General features: G+C 39.9%; 3 protein-coding genes and 1 pseudogene across 3 annotated transcripts; 2 read left to right on the top strand and 2 right to left on the bottom strand.

The window, feature by feature from the left end:
- Positions 1-84: 84 nt before the first annotated feature.
- Positions 85-2,332, bottom strand: LOC114364203 (ATP-dependent RNA helicase Ddx1-like; annotated as a pseudogene).
- Positions 2,333-2,819: 487 nt separating this feature from the next.
- LOC114364208 (protein N-lysine methyltransferase FAM173B-like) lies at positions 2,820-3,562 on the top strand. The gene has a single exon (XM_028320229.1). The coding sequence runs from the start codon at positions 2,937-2,939 to the stop codon at positions 3,543-3,545; it is 609 nt and encodes a 202-aa protein (XP_028176030.1). The 5' UTR covers positions 2,820-2,936; the 3' UTR covers positions 3,546-3,562.
- Positions 3,543-4,956, bottom strand: LOC114364206 (probable 18S rRNA (guanine-N(7))-methyltransferase). Its single transcript, XM_028320228.1, has 6 exons — positions 4,845-4,956; positions 4,725-4,762; positions 4,457-4,635; positions 4,154-4,347; positions 3,891-4,080; positions 3,543-3,797 (listed from the first exon to the last, which is right to left on the bottom strand). The coding sequence occupies exons 1-6, from the start codon at positions 4,881-4,883 to the stop codon at positions 3,607-3,609; spliced, it is 831 nt and encodes a 276-aa protein (XP_028176029.1). The 5' UTR covers positions 4,884-4,956; the 3' UTR covers positions 3,543-3,606.
- A 326-nt stretch (positions 4,957-5,282) lies between these two features.
- Dna2 (DNA replication helicase/nuclease 2) lies at positions 5,283-21,293 on the top strand. The gene is made up of 26 exons (XM_028320221.1): positions 5,283-5,442; positions 5,531-5,999; positions 6,088-6,342; positions 6,434-6,721; positions 6,869-7,020; positions 7,126-7,262; positions 7,450-7,660; positions 7,803-8,036; positions 8,177-8,309; positions 8,404-8,563; positions 9,077-9,192; positions 9,693-9,813; positions 10,259-10,447; positions 13,496-13,590; positions 13,678-13,819; positions 13,911-14,045; positions 14,304-14,470; positions 15,890-15,995; positions 16,344-16,479; positions 16,587-16,676; positions 16,778-16,881; positions 17,177-17,321; positions 19,130-19,183; positions 19,773-19,943; positions 20,082-20,270; positions 20,416-21,293. Exons 1-26 carry the CDS (start codon positions 5,416-5,418, stop codon positions 20,608-20,610), a joined length of 4,221 nt encoding a protein of 1,406 aa, XP_028176022.1. The 5' UTR covers positions 5,283-5,415; the 3' UTR covers positions 20,611-21,293.
- The last annotated feature ends 162 nt before the right edge of the window (positions 21,294-21,455 follow it).

A 21,455-nucleotide genomic window follows, 5' to 3' on the forward strand; every position in this document is an offset into this window, starting at 1 on the left:
CGCCGCGAGATCGCGTTTCCGGGAAAACGCCGGATACATAGCATTTTTGACAAACAAGTCACAAATTAAAGTAATCAACATACCTCAATGATGATAGCCTGAGGAGCATTGTTCACTGGCTTGCTGTCCACAGCTGCGCCCGCCACTACAATGTTATGCTTCACACACTCTTTGGGAGCTTGGCAAATAGCAATATAGTCCTTTGGAATAGGATACTGAAACAAAAATCTGATAATGTACAGATGCAGTCAGTTGCAAAAGGAAACCTGTGAAGTTTTAAGTTACATCTAAGAGTTTTGGCTTAGCTAGAAGAACAAACAAATTGCTTAAACATAATGTACAGTACATAATGTCTTATGATCTAAGTTTTATGTGCATAAAAGTTTTACATAAATTAATAATATTACCTTGAAAGGAGTAGAACCAAAGTTGAAGCTCATCTCGGCATTTTTGAGCACTACAGCTGGGAAATAACAATCTGATCGTCTGGACTGATCCAGTTTGAAAGCCACACCAAGATCTTCTCCATTCTTGGTATACCTGATTTCACCATTGGTCAAACTGAGGAGACAACCTATAAAAAATTTACAACATAAAACCTCCTCTTTTTGAAGTCAGTTAAATTCTAATTAGAATAAGTAGCAGCCATATAAATAAAACAAACAAAATATAAGAAGAGTTAAAAAATGGATATAAACACATTTTGAACAAAATTGATCTGAAGTCAATTAAGTTTAAGGTATTGTTATTGTCTCCCTACATTCAGTTCTTACTGAATTATTTTCAGCATGTGTATGTGCTTTGTTCTTCTGTTAAACTTCTGAATAATAAGTTATAAGTGTAAAACAATAACTTGTTCAGATGGAAGTTGGACATGCATCACATGCATGTTATTAATTACCTTCTTTGAATAACACCACTTAATATGTGAGACTATTATGTCCTATACAGGGTGTCCCGTAATGTAACGTCAAGCCGGAACTGGGTGTTGAGGCAAGTTATGCTGGTTATCAGAAAAATATAAAAAAAATCTATGTGGCATATTTTCAAAATAAAGGGCATTTAAAAAAAATCAAAATTTCTACTCCAGGTGACGGTCTTTTTACTCGTGTTGCCACAAATCTTCACTTTTTCCAAATTTTTTTTTGTTATGTAACCCTGAATAATGCTTCTCTAAATTGTTATCAAAATTACAAAACCAGCTGCTCCAACTTGGATGAAAAAAATACATTATNAGAGAAGCATTATTCAGGGTTACATAAAAAAAAAAAAATTTGGAAAAAGTGAAGATTTGTGGCAACACGAGTTAAAAGACCGTCACCTGGAGTAGAAATTTTTGATTTTTTTTAAATGCCCATTATTTTGAAAATATGCCACATAGATTTTTTTTTATATTTTTCTGATAACCAGCATAACTTGCCTCAACACCCAGTTCCGGCTTGACGTTACATTACGGGACACCCTGTATATGTATTGATAAAATAATAATACATACCAATGACATCATTTTTCCCATAAGCTGTGCCATAATCATCAAACTGCTTGGCATTAGACTTTTTGCCTGTGCCACCAAATCCATAGCCCAGCCTGTCAGTGCCAAGGTCCAGTTTAGCCTAGGAAATGAAATTAGAAAATTAAATGACACATATTTTTCTGAATTTTGAAAAACTAGGAACCACTAAATTATTTTTAGTAAAATCCAATCAAATGACTGCTTTACCTCTACCATCAGACTATTTATTTGTGAATATAGTCATAAAATTCAAACTTACAGCTTGGGTAGACCACCCAACACGGCACAGGCCTTCGTCAGTCACTGTTGCTTCATAATAATAATTTCCCTTAGTGTGGACACCCTTGGTGGCCCGGCAGCCGTGCCAGGCCTGCTGGTCTCGCGACTGGCAGCGCGTGCCCTCTGGAGTCACTGCCAAAGCATCTGTTCGATCAAAAAACGACATAGTCCATTCCGACGACGTTTGCGTCAGCACTTTACTTGTCTTCCCTTCTTGTAAATCTTTCAAAGTTTCCCAAACTATCTGCAAAATAGGCAAGCAGAAGGCACCCGTCTTTCCACTGCCTGTTTCGGCTGCCATTAACACATCTCCACCTCCAAGAATGAGAGGAATAGCTTCAGCTTGAACATCTGTAGGCAGAGTCCAATCCATCTCTTCAATAGCCTTCCCCAGTTCGGGCAGGACCCCGAACTCTTCGAAAGCGGTCATATTTGAAGAATTTAGAGCCCAATAGGTTTTTTACAAGCTTTCCTTTTCAGTTTCACAACAAAATCACAATTTTCACACAATCCCACACAGCCACACACAGCCGGCGATGTTTTTTGACAGGATCAATGAAAAAATAATACTGTCAAATATAATGTTGCCGAGTTTTAGGTTTTACCTTGAAAATAGGGAAATAAAGTTATGTTAGAATAAAACCACAAGGTGAAATCTCTTTAAAAGATTAAAAGAAAATATAGCATTTTTTTTTATCTACTTTATCTATACATACATATTCCTAAAAATAAAAACTACTAACAATAAATCCTGCAGCCAACTGCTGCATGATTAAACTGCTGTAAATAAAGCTCTTTAAACAAATTGATATTTATATTCTAGTTAGTGGGGACATTATTTTTATTCTACTGGCAGCCCTCAATTGACATTTTGTTTTTTAGTAATTATTTCATTGTTTACTCAAACGTATCTAGTTGGTAATGCCAAAAAATTTACTAGTAAAATGTGACTAATGTTTTGAAGGCTGAATAATATTGTTTCCGTGATTAGCCATAATAAAAAAAACATCAAACAGATGTTTTTGACATAAATCTACATAACCTAAAAACCATATCAAAAACATAACACTGAGTGAGAAGGGTTAAAATGTTATTTGAAGCTATAAAATTGTATAATTAATTTGTAAGCTTCTAACAAGACATAATGGAATTAGAAATACTTCAAAATTCTAAAGCCGAACCACTAAAAAAGACGACAAAGCTATCAACTGTTGGAAAGACTTTAATTTATACCACAGGAGGTCTTGCACTAGGCGTTAGTATTGTTTGTATACCCTTCGTTTCGCCAGCCTTGAGGAAGGTTTGTTTGCCTTATGTGCCAGCTACAACGGAACAGCTTGCTGGAGTAACCAAAGCATTAGCTAACAGAAGTGGAAGATTACTTGATGTGGGTTCTGGCGATGGCAGGATTGTATTCACAGCTGCGAAACTAGGATTCAAAGCTGAAGGAGTAGAACTTAACCCGTGGTTAGTGTATTATTCAAGACTAGCAGCCTTGCTAAACCCTGCCCATCGTGGCACCAAGTTTTACAGACGGAATCTATGGACATTCGACTTAAAACCTTATAACAATATTGTGATCTTTGGTGTTGAGCAAATGATGGAAGAATTTGAAAAGAAATTGCTACAAGAAGCTAATAATGAAACAGTTATAGTCGCCTGTAGATTTCCACTTCCTAATATGACACCGACAGAAACTATTGGACATGGAGTAGACACAGTTTGGAAATATGTAATTAAAAGCACAAAATAACGTAAGGCAATATAATTTACTTAGATAGTAATAAAAATATGTACAGTTATGTATTTTTGATTTAAAATCTACCGCTTCTTTTCCTCCCAGTGTATTTTGTGTCAGGTTTGGTCTCTTTTCCTTGTTTCCTACGTCTCTCTTTCTTTTCTAATAACCATGCTCTAGTGTTCTTCAGAGGTTTACCTCTAGCCCCTCTGGTAGCTTCCCTCCTTGCATATTTCACTTGTAGACTATTATCAGTTTCATCTGTACCTGAATGACAATCATTGATAATAAGTTCTTGTTATTTAAGATAGAAAGTAACATTAATTAGGTATAATTAAATATTTAAGTAAAATAAATTACCTAAAGCTGTTGGTAAAGGTGCTGAGCCACCAGTCATAAGCACTAAAAAGAATTTCTTGGCTTTTGCCGAGTTGGGATAGTCTATGACCACTCCTCCATAGAAACCTGCTTTCATTGCTTGAGATGTGAGCAATTCTAACTGGCTCTCATTCTCTGGGTAGAACTGAAACACTGCACGGGCTGATCTGGACTGAAATAATAAAATCTATTGTTATTTACAAATGTCAAATTAAATAAAAGTATTTGTATTGTGTCTTAATTACCAGAGATGCGTATAGAGAACTGAAGAATGTATAAAGCCTTTTGACAGGTTTGTGGGACTTTTTGTCTGCATTAAAGAGCCACTGTAAGGCTGACACAGATATGGCGCCATCAAAGCAACCAGCTCTGAAAGGCACACCTTCACCCATGTCTGCTAGAACTAGATCACCTTCTGTCTCTCTTTCAATGGCAACATCTGGAAAAACAGATTAAATAAAGTTGTCTTCAGATACTACAGATTATGTATGGAGTTTTTATCATTAAAAATGAGTTTTCACCACAAAGTGAACTTTATAGTGCCTTACCTAACATGTCAGGGGAGATATCCATACCAACCCACATGTGGCCATTTTCTTCAAGCACAGACCCTGATAGCCCGGACCCACAGCCAATGTCCAGTAACAAACAAGGCGAGTCCTCAGGGAGAAGGAGAAGCTCCAGGCATCTTTCTGTCATTTGAGCCTGAATATCAATAATACGGGAGCTGCAAACAATAACAAAACAGATTTCATAAAAAATACTAGTTAGTCAGCTGTACACAGTATCGGCTAATCGTAGGTAGTTACCACATACTTTTGTGTGTATTTTCTTGCCTCATCAGCATTGTAAAACTAAAACAAAAATTAATAAATTAAAGTTATTGTAAAGTTAATAATAACAGTAATGTTATGTATATAATAAACGGTATCTTACGACTTCAGGTGGGGCTAAATGTTCTGGTCGTTTAGACATTTTTATGCGTTAGCAAAAGCAATGTATTAGAATTAAATAAAATCTTTGTTTATTTTGAACAAACACCACGAGACATAACCTAACTTATAACTGTCATCATTGACAGATACGGTCAAAACTTTTTTTATAAGCTTGCTTGAGCATAGTTATTTGGCCATGAAAGAAAAAATCCGATTATCTAGGATTTCCTGCGTCGTTTTTGATATAGATCGCTCAAAGCCAGTTGAGGCGAACGACCTAATATTTGAATACAGAATACAAACAACACAATCTGCCAGCTGCGCCACACGTCGCGCTCTTGATAAGTCTGCAAGCCTGCTTATTCCAAGACCGTGAAAAATGCAAAAAAAAGAAGTTGGATGACAGCTGTAAGCTGTCATTAATGTCATGTGTCAGGGTTACGCGAGCGGGAATTTTTGTTGTGTTTTGCATTTTTTGTAGTTAGTATTTAAAATCTATTTTATTAATCCAAGATAAAATGCGTTAATTTTAATCGATAATTATTAATCCTTGGTTCACACCCGATATTAAAATGCCCAAAGCTCTAAGTCTTAAAAAGGTAATGATAAGTTAAACCACTACATTGGAATTATCTAAGGAATGATTCCTTGATTAATTTATATTACTATTCCAATGCAATTTTTCAGACAAAACAAGGCAACTTACCAAAAAATCAAAACTGTATTACTCAGTTTTTTAAAAATACTTCTAATGGTTCAAGTCAAGCTAATGGAAATCATGAAGTTTTATCGCAAAAGGCTCTTCCACAACAGGAGGACAATAGTAAGAATTTACCGAAAAAACGAAAAGCTCCATCACCTGTGCAAATAGATCTATGTGACACAGAAGATAAATTATCTGATATACCTGTTCATTATGAAAACAATGATGATGATAAAATACATAAAAAGGCTAAGATCCAGGTATCTCATATACAGAAAACTCCACCAAAGAGGCACACAGGTAAGATTTCCTCACCTGAGAAGGAAAATAGTGTTAAAATACAAAGGTCTTTTAACATTGAAGAGGCTAAACAACAATCCATAGATTTTGGCAAAAACAATGTTACAAGACAAGCTGCTAGAAATGATATACTAAAGGAGAGTCCTTTATCAGGTAAGATTTAACATTTATTAACTAATTTGTGTTTCAGTCAAACACACTTTAGTCTTCAGTTTACTAACTTTCCATGTAAACTTTTCAGATTTTGAATGCTCACCGAAAAAGACATTGTCTCTTGTGAGTTCAAGAGAAAATACACCTAACTCACCAATTGTAGATAGTTCAACAAATAATATAGAAAGAAAAGTTGTTAAATCAATTTTTAAGAATCATGGAGAAAATGTATTTGATAAATCCCCAGGAAAAAATGGTACCCCACCAGATAATAATATTTGTTGTGGTGCAAAAAATGATGCTAAATTGAATATTACACCCAAGAAGAGTCCTATTACAACAGGTATAATTTTGAAGTAATTTTTCATATTACCAACTTAAGATTGGATTTTTTTCTTACCTCTGTTTTAAACATATTTTTAATATGCTTCTAGAACTTCGAAGATCACCCAGAATAGCTAAACTGCTTACCCCCGAAAAGATATTGAAGGAAGCATCTCCTATCAAAAAAGCACTAGACTTTGGTTACCAAGATGATTTTGGTAACTTACCAAGTTTAGATAGTTCAACAAATAATATAGCAAGAAAAGATGTCAAATCAATTTTTAAGAATCATGAAGAAACTGTATTTGATAAATCACCAGTAAAAAATGGTACCCCACCAGCTAATAATATTTGTACCAAAAGGAATATTACACCTAAGAAGAGTCCAATCACAACAGGTATGGTTTGGAAACCTTATTTGTATATTGTTTTTCATACTAGGTTTAATTTATTACAATTCAATTTGAATATCAAATTACCAGTTCCACATTTTGAATTCATCAGGTCCTGATAATAATTTTAATCATACTTTATTTTTCTCATAGAACTTCGAAGATCACCCAAAATAGCCAAACTGCTTACCCCTGAGAAGATATTGAAGGAAGCATCTCCTATCAAAAAGGCACTAGACTTTGGTCACCATGATGATTTTGGTGATGATTTTATGGATGAATGGGACTTAAATGAAATTGAAGAGGTGAGAATAGCTACTTTATTGTTATGACACTTTTATTTTAAAGGGACAAGGTAATTGCTGACTATATCAGTTTCTGCTTACTACAGACAATATTGTATGTTTCAGGAAACAGTTGAAGATCTTGATTTGACATCAATGCAAAGATGTGAGGTCATAAGTGTGACCCGACAGCCAACATCACTGAAACTTTTACTAAAGAATGACAGAAATAACAAGGGCACTTGTTACATTGAAGGATTCTGGTTAGTCTTATTTAGCTTAATTTGGGACTAGAGGCGCCGTGTAAAATGTCCAAGGATTATTATTTAGCAGAACAGTGCATGCTCACAGACAAATGTATGATGGCCACTATTAAATCTTCGGTGCAGATAGACTTATTTTACAAGTTTATTGGTTAACCAAATTACACTTTTATTGGTTATATTTCAGGCTAGACACACCAATATCGGAGGGCGAGATCCTAAGCATCCTAGCTTCCCGTGATTCTTCTGGAAAGTTCTCTGTAACCAATACTTCTGGGCTGATGGTGTTACGGCCAGACCACCTGGTTTCCTCCACGAGTGTCGTCGCCGGCGTGTTTTGTAAGCGCAAGGCAGTGTTGCAGGAACGATGGAGGGGCATAGATTCGGCTAATAGTGCTGTAAGTACCTATAGCACTTAAAATGTCATATTTTATTCCTTATTGTCTATTACCTGTACTGTATCTCATTCATCTCATACCTGTAAATTTGCTTATTATTATTTATTCTATTCTACTCTATAACTTGAAATTTGCTTTTCAGATGACTATAGGAACACTAATACATGAACTGGTACAGAAAGCTCTAACAAAAAATATTTATGATGTAAAACAGTTGAATATTGAAGTAGATAAAATTATAAAGGAATCTATCCAGTTACTTTACGATGCAGGGTTGTCGGAAAATGAGTGTCGGACTGATATGCAGGCATATGTTTTACCACTTGCGGAGTTTATGCAGACTTACTTAGCTAAAAACCCGCAACCATCAGTAACGGTGGGTATATTAATAATGTGTGTTTTAAAACATGAGTCAGTTAAGAATTAATTCGCGCCACTAAATGTGTCCGGCTCGAAGGACCAAAATTAATTATTTTTTTCGTTACTGTATATAAGTAATATTTCATTTGGTTATAGCAAAATAAAAAGGGCAAATGGAATGGACATGTAAACAAAGTTTTGGACATTGAAGAAAACTTGTGTTGCCCAGAACTTGGCTTGAAGGGGAAAATTGATGCCACTCTAGAAGTTGCCATACATGAGAGAAAAGGTTTATATTTATTAATAAGTGACATAATGAATGTGTTGATTGATTAAAACTAATTATCTGGATGGTAATACTACGGTGAATGTAATATTTTTAGGAAATAAGCTGGAGACAGTGCCATTAGAGCTGAAAAGTGGTAAGGCGAGCGAGTCGGCAGAGCACAGAGGGCAACTGGTGCTTTATGGCATGATGCTGGCGCTGCAGCGAGGCGACAGCCCGGCGGTGGCGGAGCAGCGAGGATTACTGCTGTATTTGAAGTAAGTTGAAACAAATAAATAAGTGTAATTTTCATTATCATCGCTTAACTGGCTTCATCAATACTTGCATCAAACTTGCTTTACTCACTGCTGCCTGTTGCCACTGAATACATTATTTAATAATACAAAAAGAAAGCATGAAAATAAGTTTTCATATCAATAACTTGAGATAGAATGGGTTCGCCATTACTGACACTTTTAAGATTTATTTTGATCGCCAAGAAATCCACAGCACAATCCTAGCTAGAGACTAAACCTATGTCTATAGTCTGGTCTGCGAGCACGTAGAATTTTGTCCAATGACCCCAAGCTACCCATCCTTATCGCTCGCGCGTAATTATGTTATCGCACACTCACTGCGGGCGCCGCACAGCAATTTAATTATGCGCGAGCGATAAGGATGGGTAGCTTGGGGTAATTGCACAAAATTCTACGTGCTCACAGACCAGGCTTTATCACCAAAACTCATCAAAATCAGTTCAGCTGGTTAATATATTTTTATATTGATCGTAGGAACAGCGTGGAACTCCGCGAGGTGTCGTGTGGGTACCCCGAGCGACGCGATCTGATTCTGCTGAGGAATAATCTTGTCAAGAACCTCGCAGCCGGGCCGGAGGACGTTGACCCTGGTAAGGATTCGTAATAATAATAATCAAATTGGGGAAACCCTTTTTCATGCAATACTGAAAAAGGTGTGAATAGACTGTCACCCGTATTCAAAATCAAAAATCAAAATCAAAAATATTTATTCAGTTTAGACCACAAGTGGCACTTATGAACGTCAATAGAAAATAATAAAAAAAGAAAAAGGTAGCCCTTATGGGGCACTTTACATGTCTCCTTATCTTTTGGGCCCTACCAGCGATGCTTACTTGAGTCACAGCTTGAGTGAAGCATTAACGCTATACGAAGTCGAACGCACAGCGTTGAAAGCTCTGTGATTGGTTCGTGTGTGTCACTTCGTCACTCAAGTGTTATCTATGAATAGGTTTTTGGGACCCTGTGCGTCCATGCGCACTGTAAAGTTTGTGAATACGGGTATTTGTTTCCATAATACCTTACCATATTTAATCTTGCTGTGAGATGTTGTTATTAAATAAAAGAGGTATTGTTATCAATAATTTTACAGAACAGCTTGTGGACATAGAAGACGCGTCAGTGCTACTTCAGCAGAAGCTCCCAGGTCCTATACACCGCGAGAGCGTATGCTCCAAGTGCCCGTATCTTACGTTATGTTCTTTACACTTATGGTAAGTGTTATCATCGAGCGACGAAACCAAACATTTTTTAAACAAAAATTGACTACACCTGCATTTGTTTTATGATGTCGATTCTTTCAAAAAAAGTCCGACACTCCAATCTCAATGAAGCTAAACATCTGTCGAGTTTTTTCTTTTGAATGTATTGAAGAATACCTAATCTAATTCCAAATACCCGTACCCGAGGTAGATCTTTTCTTTCAATCATATCTATATAAATAAAAATGAATTGATGTTCGTTAGTCTGATTAAAACTCGAGAACGGCTGGGCCGATTGAGCTGATTTTGGTTTTAAAATGTTTGTCGTAGTCCAGGGTAGGTCTAAACGGTGAGCAAATACGCGCGCGATATTGTTTTTTGTGACAGACAAAATTCCACGCGGGCGAAGCCGCGGGCGGAAAGCTAGTTATAAATGAAAATATTTCTATATTTATAGGCACACAGACTGTCGATCCGTATCCGAGAGCCACCCGTTAAGCAAACTGCGCGAGTCAGCACTAGGCCACCTCACACCCGAGCACATCAAATACTTCTTACACTGGACAGCCCTACTGAAGATAGAAGAGAGAGGGCAGCTGGCTACCGCGCCCTTGCACGCGCTGTGGACTGACAGTGTGGAGAAGAGGTATGTGTTTGTATTAAAATACTTGACTCTACTTTTCAAATTGAGTACTCGCTAAGCAGCCTCAAAGGATCCGCGAGTCGGCTTTGGGCCACCTCACTCTTGCGCACATCAAGTACTTCTTACATTGATCAGTGCTACTGAAGACAGAAGCCCTTGCACGCGTTGTGGACTGACAGTGTCGAGAAGAGGCATGTGGTAATGTTATTAGTATAGTTGGAACTAATCCAAGAATTAGACATACTTGGGTCTAATTTAAGTAAGTTTAAAAAACAAATCCGGGATTTGTCTTGTGGCAACTAAATTGCGAGCGTCAGGTGATGTTTGCAGTTCGCTCCTTTATTAATTAGGTAGTTGATAATTTTTCTTTTGTCACTTTGTTTACTTTTTTTTATTTAAGTTTATATTTTTTACAACAAAATTTTATTCATAATGGTTTGCCCAACTTTATGTGTATAACGGGTGTAAAAAAACCTATCCCGAAGCCGAAGACTACTTATTCTCCACATCATGGGGATCATTTTTTTCTTTGTGACCATACCTGGGAAACTTGTGGTTTAGGAGATATTGAGGGTCAAAGTCAGAATATTTTTTTCAAGATTTTTACATTATCAATTTCAATTCGTTGTTTAAAATTTTTTTTTCTAAGAAACCTTATTAAAATTTTGAGTATTTTCGTCACAATAAGGCTTTTTTCTTTACAATAAGAAATGGACNTTAACATTAACCGTAGTTCGAGCTTTTACAGTAACATCAATAACTTGAGATAGAATGGGTTCGCCATTACTGACACTTTTAAGATTTATTTTGATCGCCAAGAAATCCACAGCACAATTCTAGCTAGAGACTAAACCTATGTCTATAGTCTGATCTGCGAGCACGTAGAATTTTGTCCAATGACCCCAAGCTACCCATCCTTATCGCTCGCGCGTAATTATGTTATCGCACACTCACTGCGGGCGCCGCACAGCAATTTAATTACGCGCGAGCGATAAGGATGGGTAGCTTGGGGTCATTGGACAAAATTCTACGTGCTCACAGACCAGGCTTTATCACCAAAACTCATCAAAATCAGTTCAGCTGGTTAATATATTTTTATATTGATCGTAGGAACAGCGTGGAACTCCGCGAGGTGTCGTGTGGGTACCCCGAGCGACGCGATCTAATTCTGCTGAGGAATAATCTTGTTAAAAACCTCGCAGCCGGGCCGGAGGACGTTGACCCTGGTAAGGATTCGTAATAATAATAATCAAATTGGGGAAACCCTTTTTCATGCAATACTGAAAAAGGTGTGAATAGACTGTCACCCGTATTTACAAACGATGCTTACTTGAGTGAAGCATTAACGCTATACGAAGTCGAACGCACAGCGTTGAATAGAGCTCTGTGATTGGTTGGATAGGTTTTGGGACCCTGTGCATCCACGCGCACTGTGAGACCTCATAGTAATGTTTGTGAATTCGTGTTTGTGTTTCATTCATAATCCTTACCTTACCATATTAATTTAGTCTAAAGGAAATGATTTCAATAATCTTACAGAACAGCTTGTGGATATAGAAGACGCGTCGGTTCTCCTTCAGCAGAAGCTCCCCGGTCCGATACATCGCGAGAGCGTATGCTCCAAGTGCCCGTATCTTACGTTATGTTCGTTACACTTATGGTAAGTTTTACAAAAGCAGACGTCGATTTTGAGAATCCCACATTCCTGTATTAGCACGGCTAATAGACTTCTGTCACAGAACAACGAAACCAAACATTTTAGAAACAAAAAATATGTTTATAAAGAAGCATCTCATTCCGTTGATCGTACAGTCTACCCAAAAAAGTCCGACGCTCCAATCTCAATTAAGCCAAGCATCAGTCGAGTTTTTTCTTTGAAATGTGTTAAAGATAGCTAATCTACCTACTTCCATATATGTATGTATACCTACTACACTCCACTATAGTGGAGGAGGCTCACAGTCCAGCAGTGGACTGTAAAGATCTGTTGATGATCATAATGGTATTTGTAGATCTTTTCTTTCAATCGTAATTAAATTAATAGGTATACTTTCATTTTTAAAGGCACACAGACTGCCGGTCCGTATCTGAGAGCCACCCGTTAAGCAAACTGCGCGAGTCAGCACTAGGCCACCTCACACCCGAGCACATCAAATACTTCTTACACTGGACAGCCCTACTGAAGATAGAAGAGAGAGGGCAGCTAGCTACCGCGCCCTTGCACGTGCTGTGGACTGACAGTGTGGAGAAGAGGTATGTGTTTGTATTAAAATACTTGACTCTACTTTTCAAATTGAGTACTCGGTAAGCAGCCTCAAAGGATCCGCGAGTCTGCTTTGGGCCACCTCACTCTTGCGCACATCAAGTATTTCTTACATTGGTCAGTGCTACTGAAGATAGAGGCCCTTGCACGCGCTGTGGACTGACAGTGTCGAGAAGAGGCATGTGGTAATGTTATTAGTATAGTTGGAACTAATCCAAGAATTAGACATACTTGGGTCTAATTTAAGTAAGTTTAAAAAACAAATCCGGGATTTGTCTTGTGGCAACTAAATTGCGAGCGTCAGGTGATGTTTGCAGTTCGCTCCTTTATTAATTAGGTAGTTGATAATTTTTCTTTTGTCACTTTGTTTACTTTTTTTTATTTAAGTTTATATTTTTTACAACAAAATTTTATTCATAATGGTTTGCCCAACTTTATGTGTATATTTAACTGTGGAAACTTAATTGGTTTATGTGTTTTCTTACTGCACCTAAGTTAAATTATATTGTAACTGTATGTTTCCCAAAAATAAATAAATAATTCTTTGACATAATACTACAACCCGGTAGAGTTAACTGCGCAACTGGCGGCCGTGACGTCATATCGACGCTCTGGTACGAACGCGAATGGGGCGAACGCGGGGGTGTGCGGGTAAGTGGGAGGGAGAGTCGCATTCCAACGAGGTGTGCAGTAAGCTCGATCGGATTGTATTTATAAACCTTTAAGAACCAAATTCCCTCGTAGAACTTATGTCGTCATTGTTTGCCAATCACATTGACTATTTTTAGGGAAAAACGAGGTACCTGTACATCCAATTTGTTTCTGAAGTCTGTACAAGAATCTGGCGATAGATATCTCCATGTGTTCCTAAGGAAAATGGAAAGTAAGTGTTTGAAATAAAACGTAATAATGCCTGTCTGTTTAATAAATTATGTGTCATATTTTTTACTTTTTTTATAAAATGTTGTAGATTCACAAAGTGTAAAAAGTATAGAATCCAAAGGACCCCAAGAAGGTGAATTTTCCATAGTGAGCATAGAAAAAAGACCGTGGATTGCTGCTGGAGTAATCTCGCTCTTAAAAGACAACGAAATCCACATGCTTCTAGAAAGGTAATCACGAATAATTCCTATACTTTTTGTGTGGGGAACTTAGGTTTGTGTTTACGTAACTGTTACCATATAATAAGGATGTTTTTTCCAGAGACCTAAGCCGTAGAATGCCTAAAAGCACTAAATTCCACATAGACACATACGAATCGTACGCAACTACTGTACAGAATTTGACCAACTTAGGTGTTTTAATGGATGACAGCGAAAGAGCACAAAGGCTAAGGAGGTGAGAGGTTTTATATCATCTTTTTTAACTTTATGTTGAATGAGTCAAGATTTTCAGTACAGCACCTTGCGTCAAGTTGTAAGCGTGACTGTAACATATTCTGTCGCATTAAAACCCTAACTGCATCGAAGTCAGAGATAAAATAAGGCGGGACTAGCCACTCGGTTACAAATCCGTCAATATAACTTTTTCAGAAGGTTTTCTGACGTGGCCTTAAGGCGCACAAGACATCCTTTGATGTATTTAATTTGTTTTCAGTTTGATAATAGACAAGGACGTCCCGTTATACGAGACCAAACAGCCTCGCGAGGTGGGCCGGCTGGGCAGCAAACTAATGCGCGGCCTCAACATCGAGCAGCAGCGCGCCGTGCTGCGGGCGCTGGCGGCGCGCCACTACGCGCTGCTGCGGGGCCTGCCGGGCACCGGTGAGTGTGTAGCGACGCGGGCGCGGGCTGGGACGCGAGGAGCCGCGAGTGGGCCGGCTGGCAGCCAGCTGATGCGCGGCCTCAACATCGAGCAGCAGCGCGCCGTGCTGCGGGCGCTGGCGGCGCGCCACTACGCGCTGCTGCGGGGCCTGCCGGGCACCGGTGAGTGTGTAGCGACGCGGGCGCGGGCTGGGACGCGAGGAGCCGCGAGTGGGCCGGCTGGCAGCCAGCTGATGCGCGGCCTCAACATCGAGCAGCAGCGCGCCGTGCTGCGGGCGCTGGCGGCGCGCCACTACGCGCTGCTGCGGGGCCTGCCGGGCACCGGTGAGTGTGTAGCGACGCGGGCGCGGGCTGGGACGCGAGGAGCCGCGAGTGGGCCGGCTGGCAGCCAGCTGATGCGCGGCCTCAACATCGAGCAGCAGCGCGCCGTGCTGCGGGCGCTGGCGGCGCGCCACTACGCGCTGCTGCGGGGCCTGCCGGGCACCGGTGAGTGGTGCACTGTTCTATGACATAGGTGAAGTCAAATCTCTCAGTCAATTGTTTTCTTTTTTTTGTAATTTAATTATGTTGGTTGGAGAGTCAACCGCTGAAAACCAGCGTCGGGGCACGCGTGGCTCGATTAATGCTGAGCGGGCGCCTTTTTGGCACAAAATATACGTGTATAGTTTTAAGTCCCTTTGTTCTGTTTTTTGTTTTCTTTTTGTGACAAATAAAGTTTTTCTTATTCTAAATCTTACAAATCAAAACTTGTGCGAGTACAAGGAGCAGATGCCCGACCGACGCGAGTCTGCTCCAGCGACGACCACCCGCCTTTTAATGTAGTTTCAGGACCGTGGCTTACGCATGCCGAGTGCATCGTGGAATTCCGTTGCACGCGTCCGCGCCACACTGCTCATACTATTCCGATGGGCGCATGCGCAAGTTTTAGCATACACCCTAAGGCCCGGTTTCCAATGAGGCGGAGCGGAACAGAGAAGTGTTTTGAATAACCAATCAGATTCCTTGGTTTTCTAAATAATGAAATCTGATTGGTTATTCAAAACACTTATCCGCTCTGCCTTGGTGGAAACCGGGCCTTAATCTGCATTTTTTCAAAGAACTGTAGATTTTTTGTAGATCCACACGTGCTATCAATAATGGCACCACAAGCTTTATGTCTATTATGATGTAGCGTCAGCGTATACTGCATTTGTTTATTAGACAAAACACAGTAGGTCGCGCGTCACGACTGACGCACATCTTATTAGTATATAAGCAGTTAATAATTAATAAACTACGCTCTTGATTATCGCACACGCATCCAGCTGTTTCATTTGTCGTCTCCCTGCTCAGGAGCCAAATTGGTGACCCCGACGTGATGTGTTTTGTCTAATAAACAAATGCAGTATACGCTGACGCTACAATGTTGTGTGGTCGTAGGTAAAACGCAGACGTTGAGCGTGCTGATACAAATGGCGGTGGCGCTGAAGATGCGGGTGCTTGTGACGGCGCACACGCACTCGGCCGTCGACAACTTGCTTGCCAGGTAGTTAATCAAAGATGAGGCAAATATTACAGCACCTTATGTAGTTGAAATTAGGTTCTATTTTGCATTAAAAATGTAGTCTGATTTGCTAGCGACTGTACTTCATAAAACAAAAGTGTAATGCCCGTTTCACATCAATCCTTAATTTTTAAGTGACCCCTATGAAAACAAAATGCCTGTTATGTCTTACCATAGGGGTCACTTAAAAATTATTAAATTGATGGTGTAAACGGACATAAATCGATTAAATAACTAAATTGCATCGTATATCAACTGCATTTGGACATTATTCGCTCGAAATTCTTTGGTGTTGCGTCACCTGAAGCATAAAGTTGTATAATTTTGCAGGCTGCCGAAAACCATCCGTATAATGAGACTGGGCCCCAAGTCACGAGTGGCGGCGAACTTATCGCACTGCTGCGAGCAGGAACTAGCCGTCAAGTGTGAGACGCCCGAAGACCTTGAGAAACTCTACGACTCTATGGTAAGCAAATTATTTTCTTTATTTTTTTGTTTTATTCTGCATTTTGCAATCGGTTTTAAAATGCAATTTTTTTTTCTGATGCTGCCACTAATCTATTTTTATTACAGGAGGTAGTTGGAGTGACGTGCTTAGGAGCATCTCACACCATGCTGTCGCGAACGACCTTCGATATGTGCATTGTTGATGAAGCGACTCAGGTGATAATGAGAGCTAACTTCTTGTTTTATAAAATAAATGATATTGGACCTTATTTCTATCTCTATAAGAGCCAATGTGTGTTAATCTGTATTATTTTCAGGTCCTCCAAAGTACAGTTCTGAGGCCCTTGTTTGCTGCGAAGCGTTTCGTTCTGGTGGGAGACCCGGACCAACTGCCCCCAGTCGTACGGAGCAGAGCTGCCAGGTATTATATTTTCACTAAGTCTTATACTTAGCTCAAAGCTTAATAGTATAGCAGACCTCAAATATTCATTTTTAGTATTTTTCTGATTCAACGATTGTGGTAGCAATATTTCTTTGCAAAACTGGTTTTTTGGCGGTCTCTAGGTCTACTGCAGTGGATTAATCAAAATAGGCATGCTTTTCAATTTGTCGACCATATATTTACATCAATAGGATTATGCATGGTCAGCAACATGTCATTAAAGCTTATTGATAAGCATTTAGTTTTTATTTATGGTGGAAATTGGTTGTTTTAGGCGACTGGGCATGGAAGAGAGTTTATTCCACCGTCTCATGAGCGATGCAGCCACGTCGACTTTGGCATTACAGTACCGCATGAACGCGCCGCTGGCCGCGCTCGCCAACACCGTCGCTTATGGCGGCAAGCTGCTCTGNTGCACTGTTGTATGACATAGGTGAAGTCAATTGGTTTCTCTTTTTTGTAATTTAAAATGTTGGTTGGAGAGTCAACCGCTGAAAACCAGCGTCGGGGCACGCGTGCATGCACGCGTGGCTCGATTAATGCTGAGCGGGCCCCTTTTTGGCACAAAATATACGTGTATACTTTTAAGTCCCTTTGTTCTGTTTTTTGTTTTATTTTTGTGGCAAATAAAGTTTTTCTTATTCTTATTCTAAATCTTACAAATCAAAACTTGTGCGAGTACAAGGAGCAGATGCCCGTCCGATGCGAATCTGCTCCAGCGACGACCACCCGCCTTTTAATGTAGTTTCAGGACCGTGGCTCACGCATGCCGAGTACATCGTGGAATTCCGTTGCACGCGTCCGCGCCACACTGCTCATACTATTTTTCGATCCGCGTCCGGGCGCACGCGCAATTTTTAGCGTACACCCTAAGGCCCGGTTTCCAATGAGGCGGAGCGGAACAGAGAAGTGTATTGAATAACCAATCAGATTCATTGGTTTCCTGAATAATGGAATCTGATTGGTTATGCAAAACACTTATCCGCTCTGCCTTAGTGGAAACCGGACCTTAATCTCCTTTCAAAGAACTGTAGATTTTTTTGTAGATCCACACGTGCTATCAATAATAGCACCACAAGCTTTATGTTTATTATGTTGTGTGGTCGTAGGTAAAACGCAGACTTTGAGCGTGCTGATACAAATGGCGGTGGCGCTGAAAATGCGGGTCCTTGTGACGGCACACACGCACTCGGCCGTCGACAACTTGCTGGCCAGGTAGTTAATGAAACTCAAAGTTCTTTTATTTGCATGGACTATTACTGTAAATGACTCTTAAGTGTTTATAAAACATATATTTTGTCTTATTTTCATAGATAAATAGCAATAACATAATATAAATTAAATAGGTACCTACTTAAATACAAGATAAAATTTTACCGATTACGTCACCTATTAAGTTACAAGATTCTACGCAATTGGTTTTAAGGGTGATACTGGTGGCATTCTGAAATGCTAAAGAAGCAAAAAACGGATTATCAGTACCTCAATAAAAAGAACTCTAACTGATTATCAGTCCCTCAACAAAAATATTCTTTTTTTATTTTGGCCAGAGGACCTCGTATTTTTGTTGTACAATTTTTAACTCAAACTTCAGATTAAATTTATCTTACAAACAGATACACAGTCACATATACAGACATACATACAGTCATACAGACAGATAACAAAAATACCCTTATTTATTTATTGATGTACTGATCTCTACTTACCACGTATAATTTATTAGTTATTAGGGTGGTTTCATGCGAATTTGAAGAAAATATTTCACCCCCAAGGGTGGAAAATTGGGGATGAACTTTTTTATATGCAATATCTCCGCCGATTATGAACCAATTTTTTTTGGTCTCAGTGTACTGCCTACCTTCAGTGGTAACATCAAGGTAATAATTAGTTAACTAAAAAGCAAGAAATAAGTAAAATTTTATAAAAAAAAATAAAACCGACTCCAAAAAACCTATACTAAAACGTAGAAAAATAATTACTAATTACCTACTTATTTATTAGGACGAATTATTAATATTTATGTAGGTATACCATGATTGATACTTCGCCAACGACGCGGTCGCTCGAGCCCGCCTGGACGTCGACTTGCAGGCAAGTATATGACGTCACACCTGCAGGCGATAGAAGAGAGTCTATAGCGACTGGTTACGTCACGCTAGCGCTGCAGTACCGAATGAACGCGCCACTAGCCGCGCTTGCTAACACCGTCGCGTATGACGGCAAGCTGCTCTGCGCCAACGACGCGGTCGCTCGAGCCCGCCTGGACGTCGACTTGCAGGCAAGTATATGACGTCACACCTGCAGGCGATAGAAGAGAGTCTATAGCGACTGGTTACGTCACGCTAGCGCTGCAGTACCGAATGAACGCGCCACTAGCCGCGCTTGCTAACACCGTCGCGTATGACGGCAAGCTGCTCTGTGCCAACGACGCGGTCGCTCGAGCCCGTCTGGACGTCGACTTGCAGGCAAGTAGGTATATGACGTCACACCTGCAGGCGATAGGAGAGAGCCAATAACGACCCGGCCTGCAGTACCGCATGAACGTACTACTGGCCGCGCACACACCTGTTATTTAAATAAAATAGTTTTTATAGACTACTAGCTGACCCGGCGAACTTTGTTCCGCCTTAATGGCAATAAATAAGCAGACTTTTTTTTTTAATTTCGAACGGGATAAAAAGTATCCTATGTCCTTCTCCTGGCTCTAAACTACCTCCCTGACAATTTTCAGCTAAATCGGTTCAGCCGTTCTTGAGTTATAAGCGAAGTAACTAACACGACTTTCTTTTATATATATAGATACCAAGCCACACAATGGAATAAAATTACTCTGCTTTGTTTATACCTATTTTTAATTTTGTTTGCAGAAAATATCCGAGGTAGCCACTTATCCCTGGCTATCGCAAGCTTGCAGTCCAGAGGCGGATGACGCGGCTGTCTTCTTAGACATACAAGTCAACGCGCCCACGCATTCAAGGAGCTGCGCGAATGGCGACGAGGCGAGCGTGGTGCTGGCTTTGGTCAATGCACTTGTCAAGGTATTTTGATTCTTTTGTGTACTTTATTTATGAAACCGGGACTTAAAATCTCGGAGGTGGCCACTTGACCCTGGCTATGAGTCTTCTATAGCTTGTAGCCCAGTGTCATTGTTTTCTTTAATTATTTTTAACCCCTAGGGCGGCGTGAAACCGACTAACATCGGCGTAATAGCACCGTACAGAGACCAAGTGTCCCTTCTCCGGCGAACTGTGGGACCTCTCGGCGTGGAAGCCAGCACTGTGGACCAGTTCCAAGGACGGGACAAGGACGTCATCGTGTACTCGTGCACGAGGCAATACCAGCCGGACGGCGATAGGGAGGTTAAGGTTAGTAAGTAATTAGGTAATCAGTAATATGCATTATCTATACTAAGGATTGTATTTTGAAAAGACGGTAAAACCAGATTTTGATTCAAACAAAAATTCAAATCTGTGATTGGTTTCATAGGGTTCAATTTCCTTTGTCCTCCAGGAAGGCGAGGTCCTGAACGACAAGCGGCGCCTAGCCGTGAGCGTGACGCGCGCGCGACACAAGTTCATCGTCGTGGGCGACTCCCGCGCACTTCGCCGCTACGAGTCTCTACACCGCATGCTTCAAGCCTGTAAACCTGTGTGCATACCACCCGCTGACCTGAGACAAGTCGTAGATCGATACAGGACGGTGTGAGAAAAGAAAGGCGAGGTCAAATGACAAGCGGCGCTTAGCCGTGAGCGTGACGCGCGCGACACAAGTTCATCGTCGTGGGTGACTCCCGCGCGCTTCGCCGCTACGAATCTCTACACCACATGCTCCAGGCCTGCAAGCCCATGTCCATACCGCCCGCTGACCTCAAGCTTGTCATAGATCAATACAGGGTGGTTTCGTGAGGTTAAGAAGATGAGGTCTAATGACAAGCGGCGCGTAGCCGTGGGCGGGACAAGCTAAGATCATGGGCGAGTCTATCAACGTCAATAAGACTGAAACTGGTTGTATTCGAATTTAAACTCGCTTGAACCTATCCTCGAGTATCCTGAAATATTAAGAACTTTCAATTATGTATCTCCTACACGTTGTCAATTATATTATTATGTAGTTCATTTTTTAATATTTTGTTGATCATGATTTTGGAGTAGACTATGTTTATTTAATTTTTAATAATAGCATAATGTATATTTTATGTAAGTAGCTATAATCATTTCAAGTACAATTTACACGTGCCTTATACATATACATGTGTTTTAGTATGAAGTGTATGTATATTTGCTAAGTATGTGTTCTTGAGTCAATTGATATGCTCTTAAGTTTCAGACTGTTATTGTAAATGAAATGTATGGTATGGAAAAGTAAATTGTATCAATAAGTAGGTGTTTTCTTTATTCTAGCGACGATAATCCATATTGTACCGTATATCGAAGATAATAAGTACATTTTACATGTATCTTCTAGTGTTGACCTAGAGGAAATAACTTTCAAACTGCACGCGGTATTCAAAACCTTGAGATTCTTTGGCACATGTGGCCGCATTGCTATAC

The sequence above is a fragment of the Ostrinia furnacalis genome, unplaced genomic scaffold, assembly GCF_004193835.3.
Source record: "Ostrinia furnacalis isolate ACB-3 unplaced genomic scaffold, ASM419383v2 OfSCF7365, whole genome shotgun sequence".
NCBI lineage: Eukaryota > Metazoa > Arthropoda > Insecta > Lepidoptera > Crambidae > Ostrinia > Ostrinia furnacalis.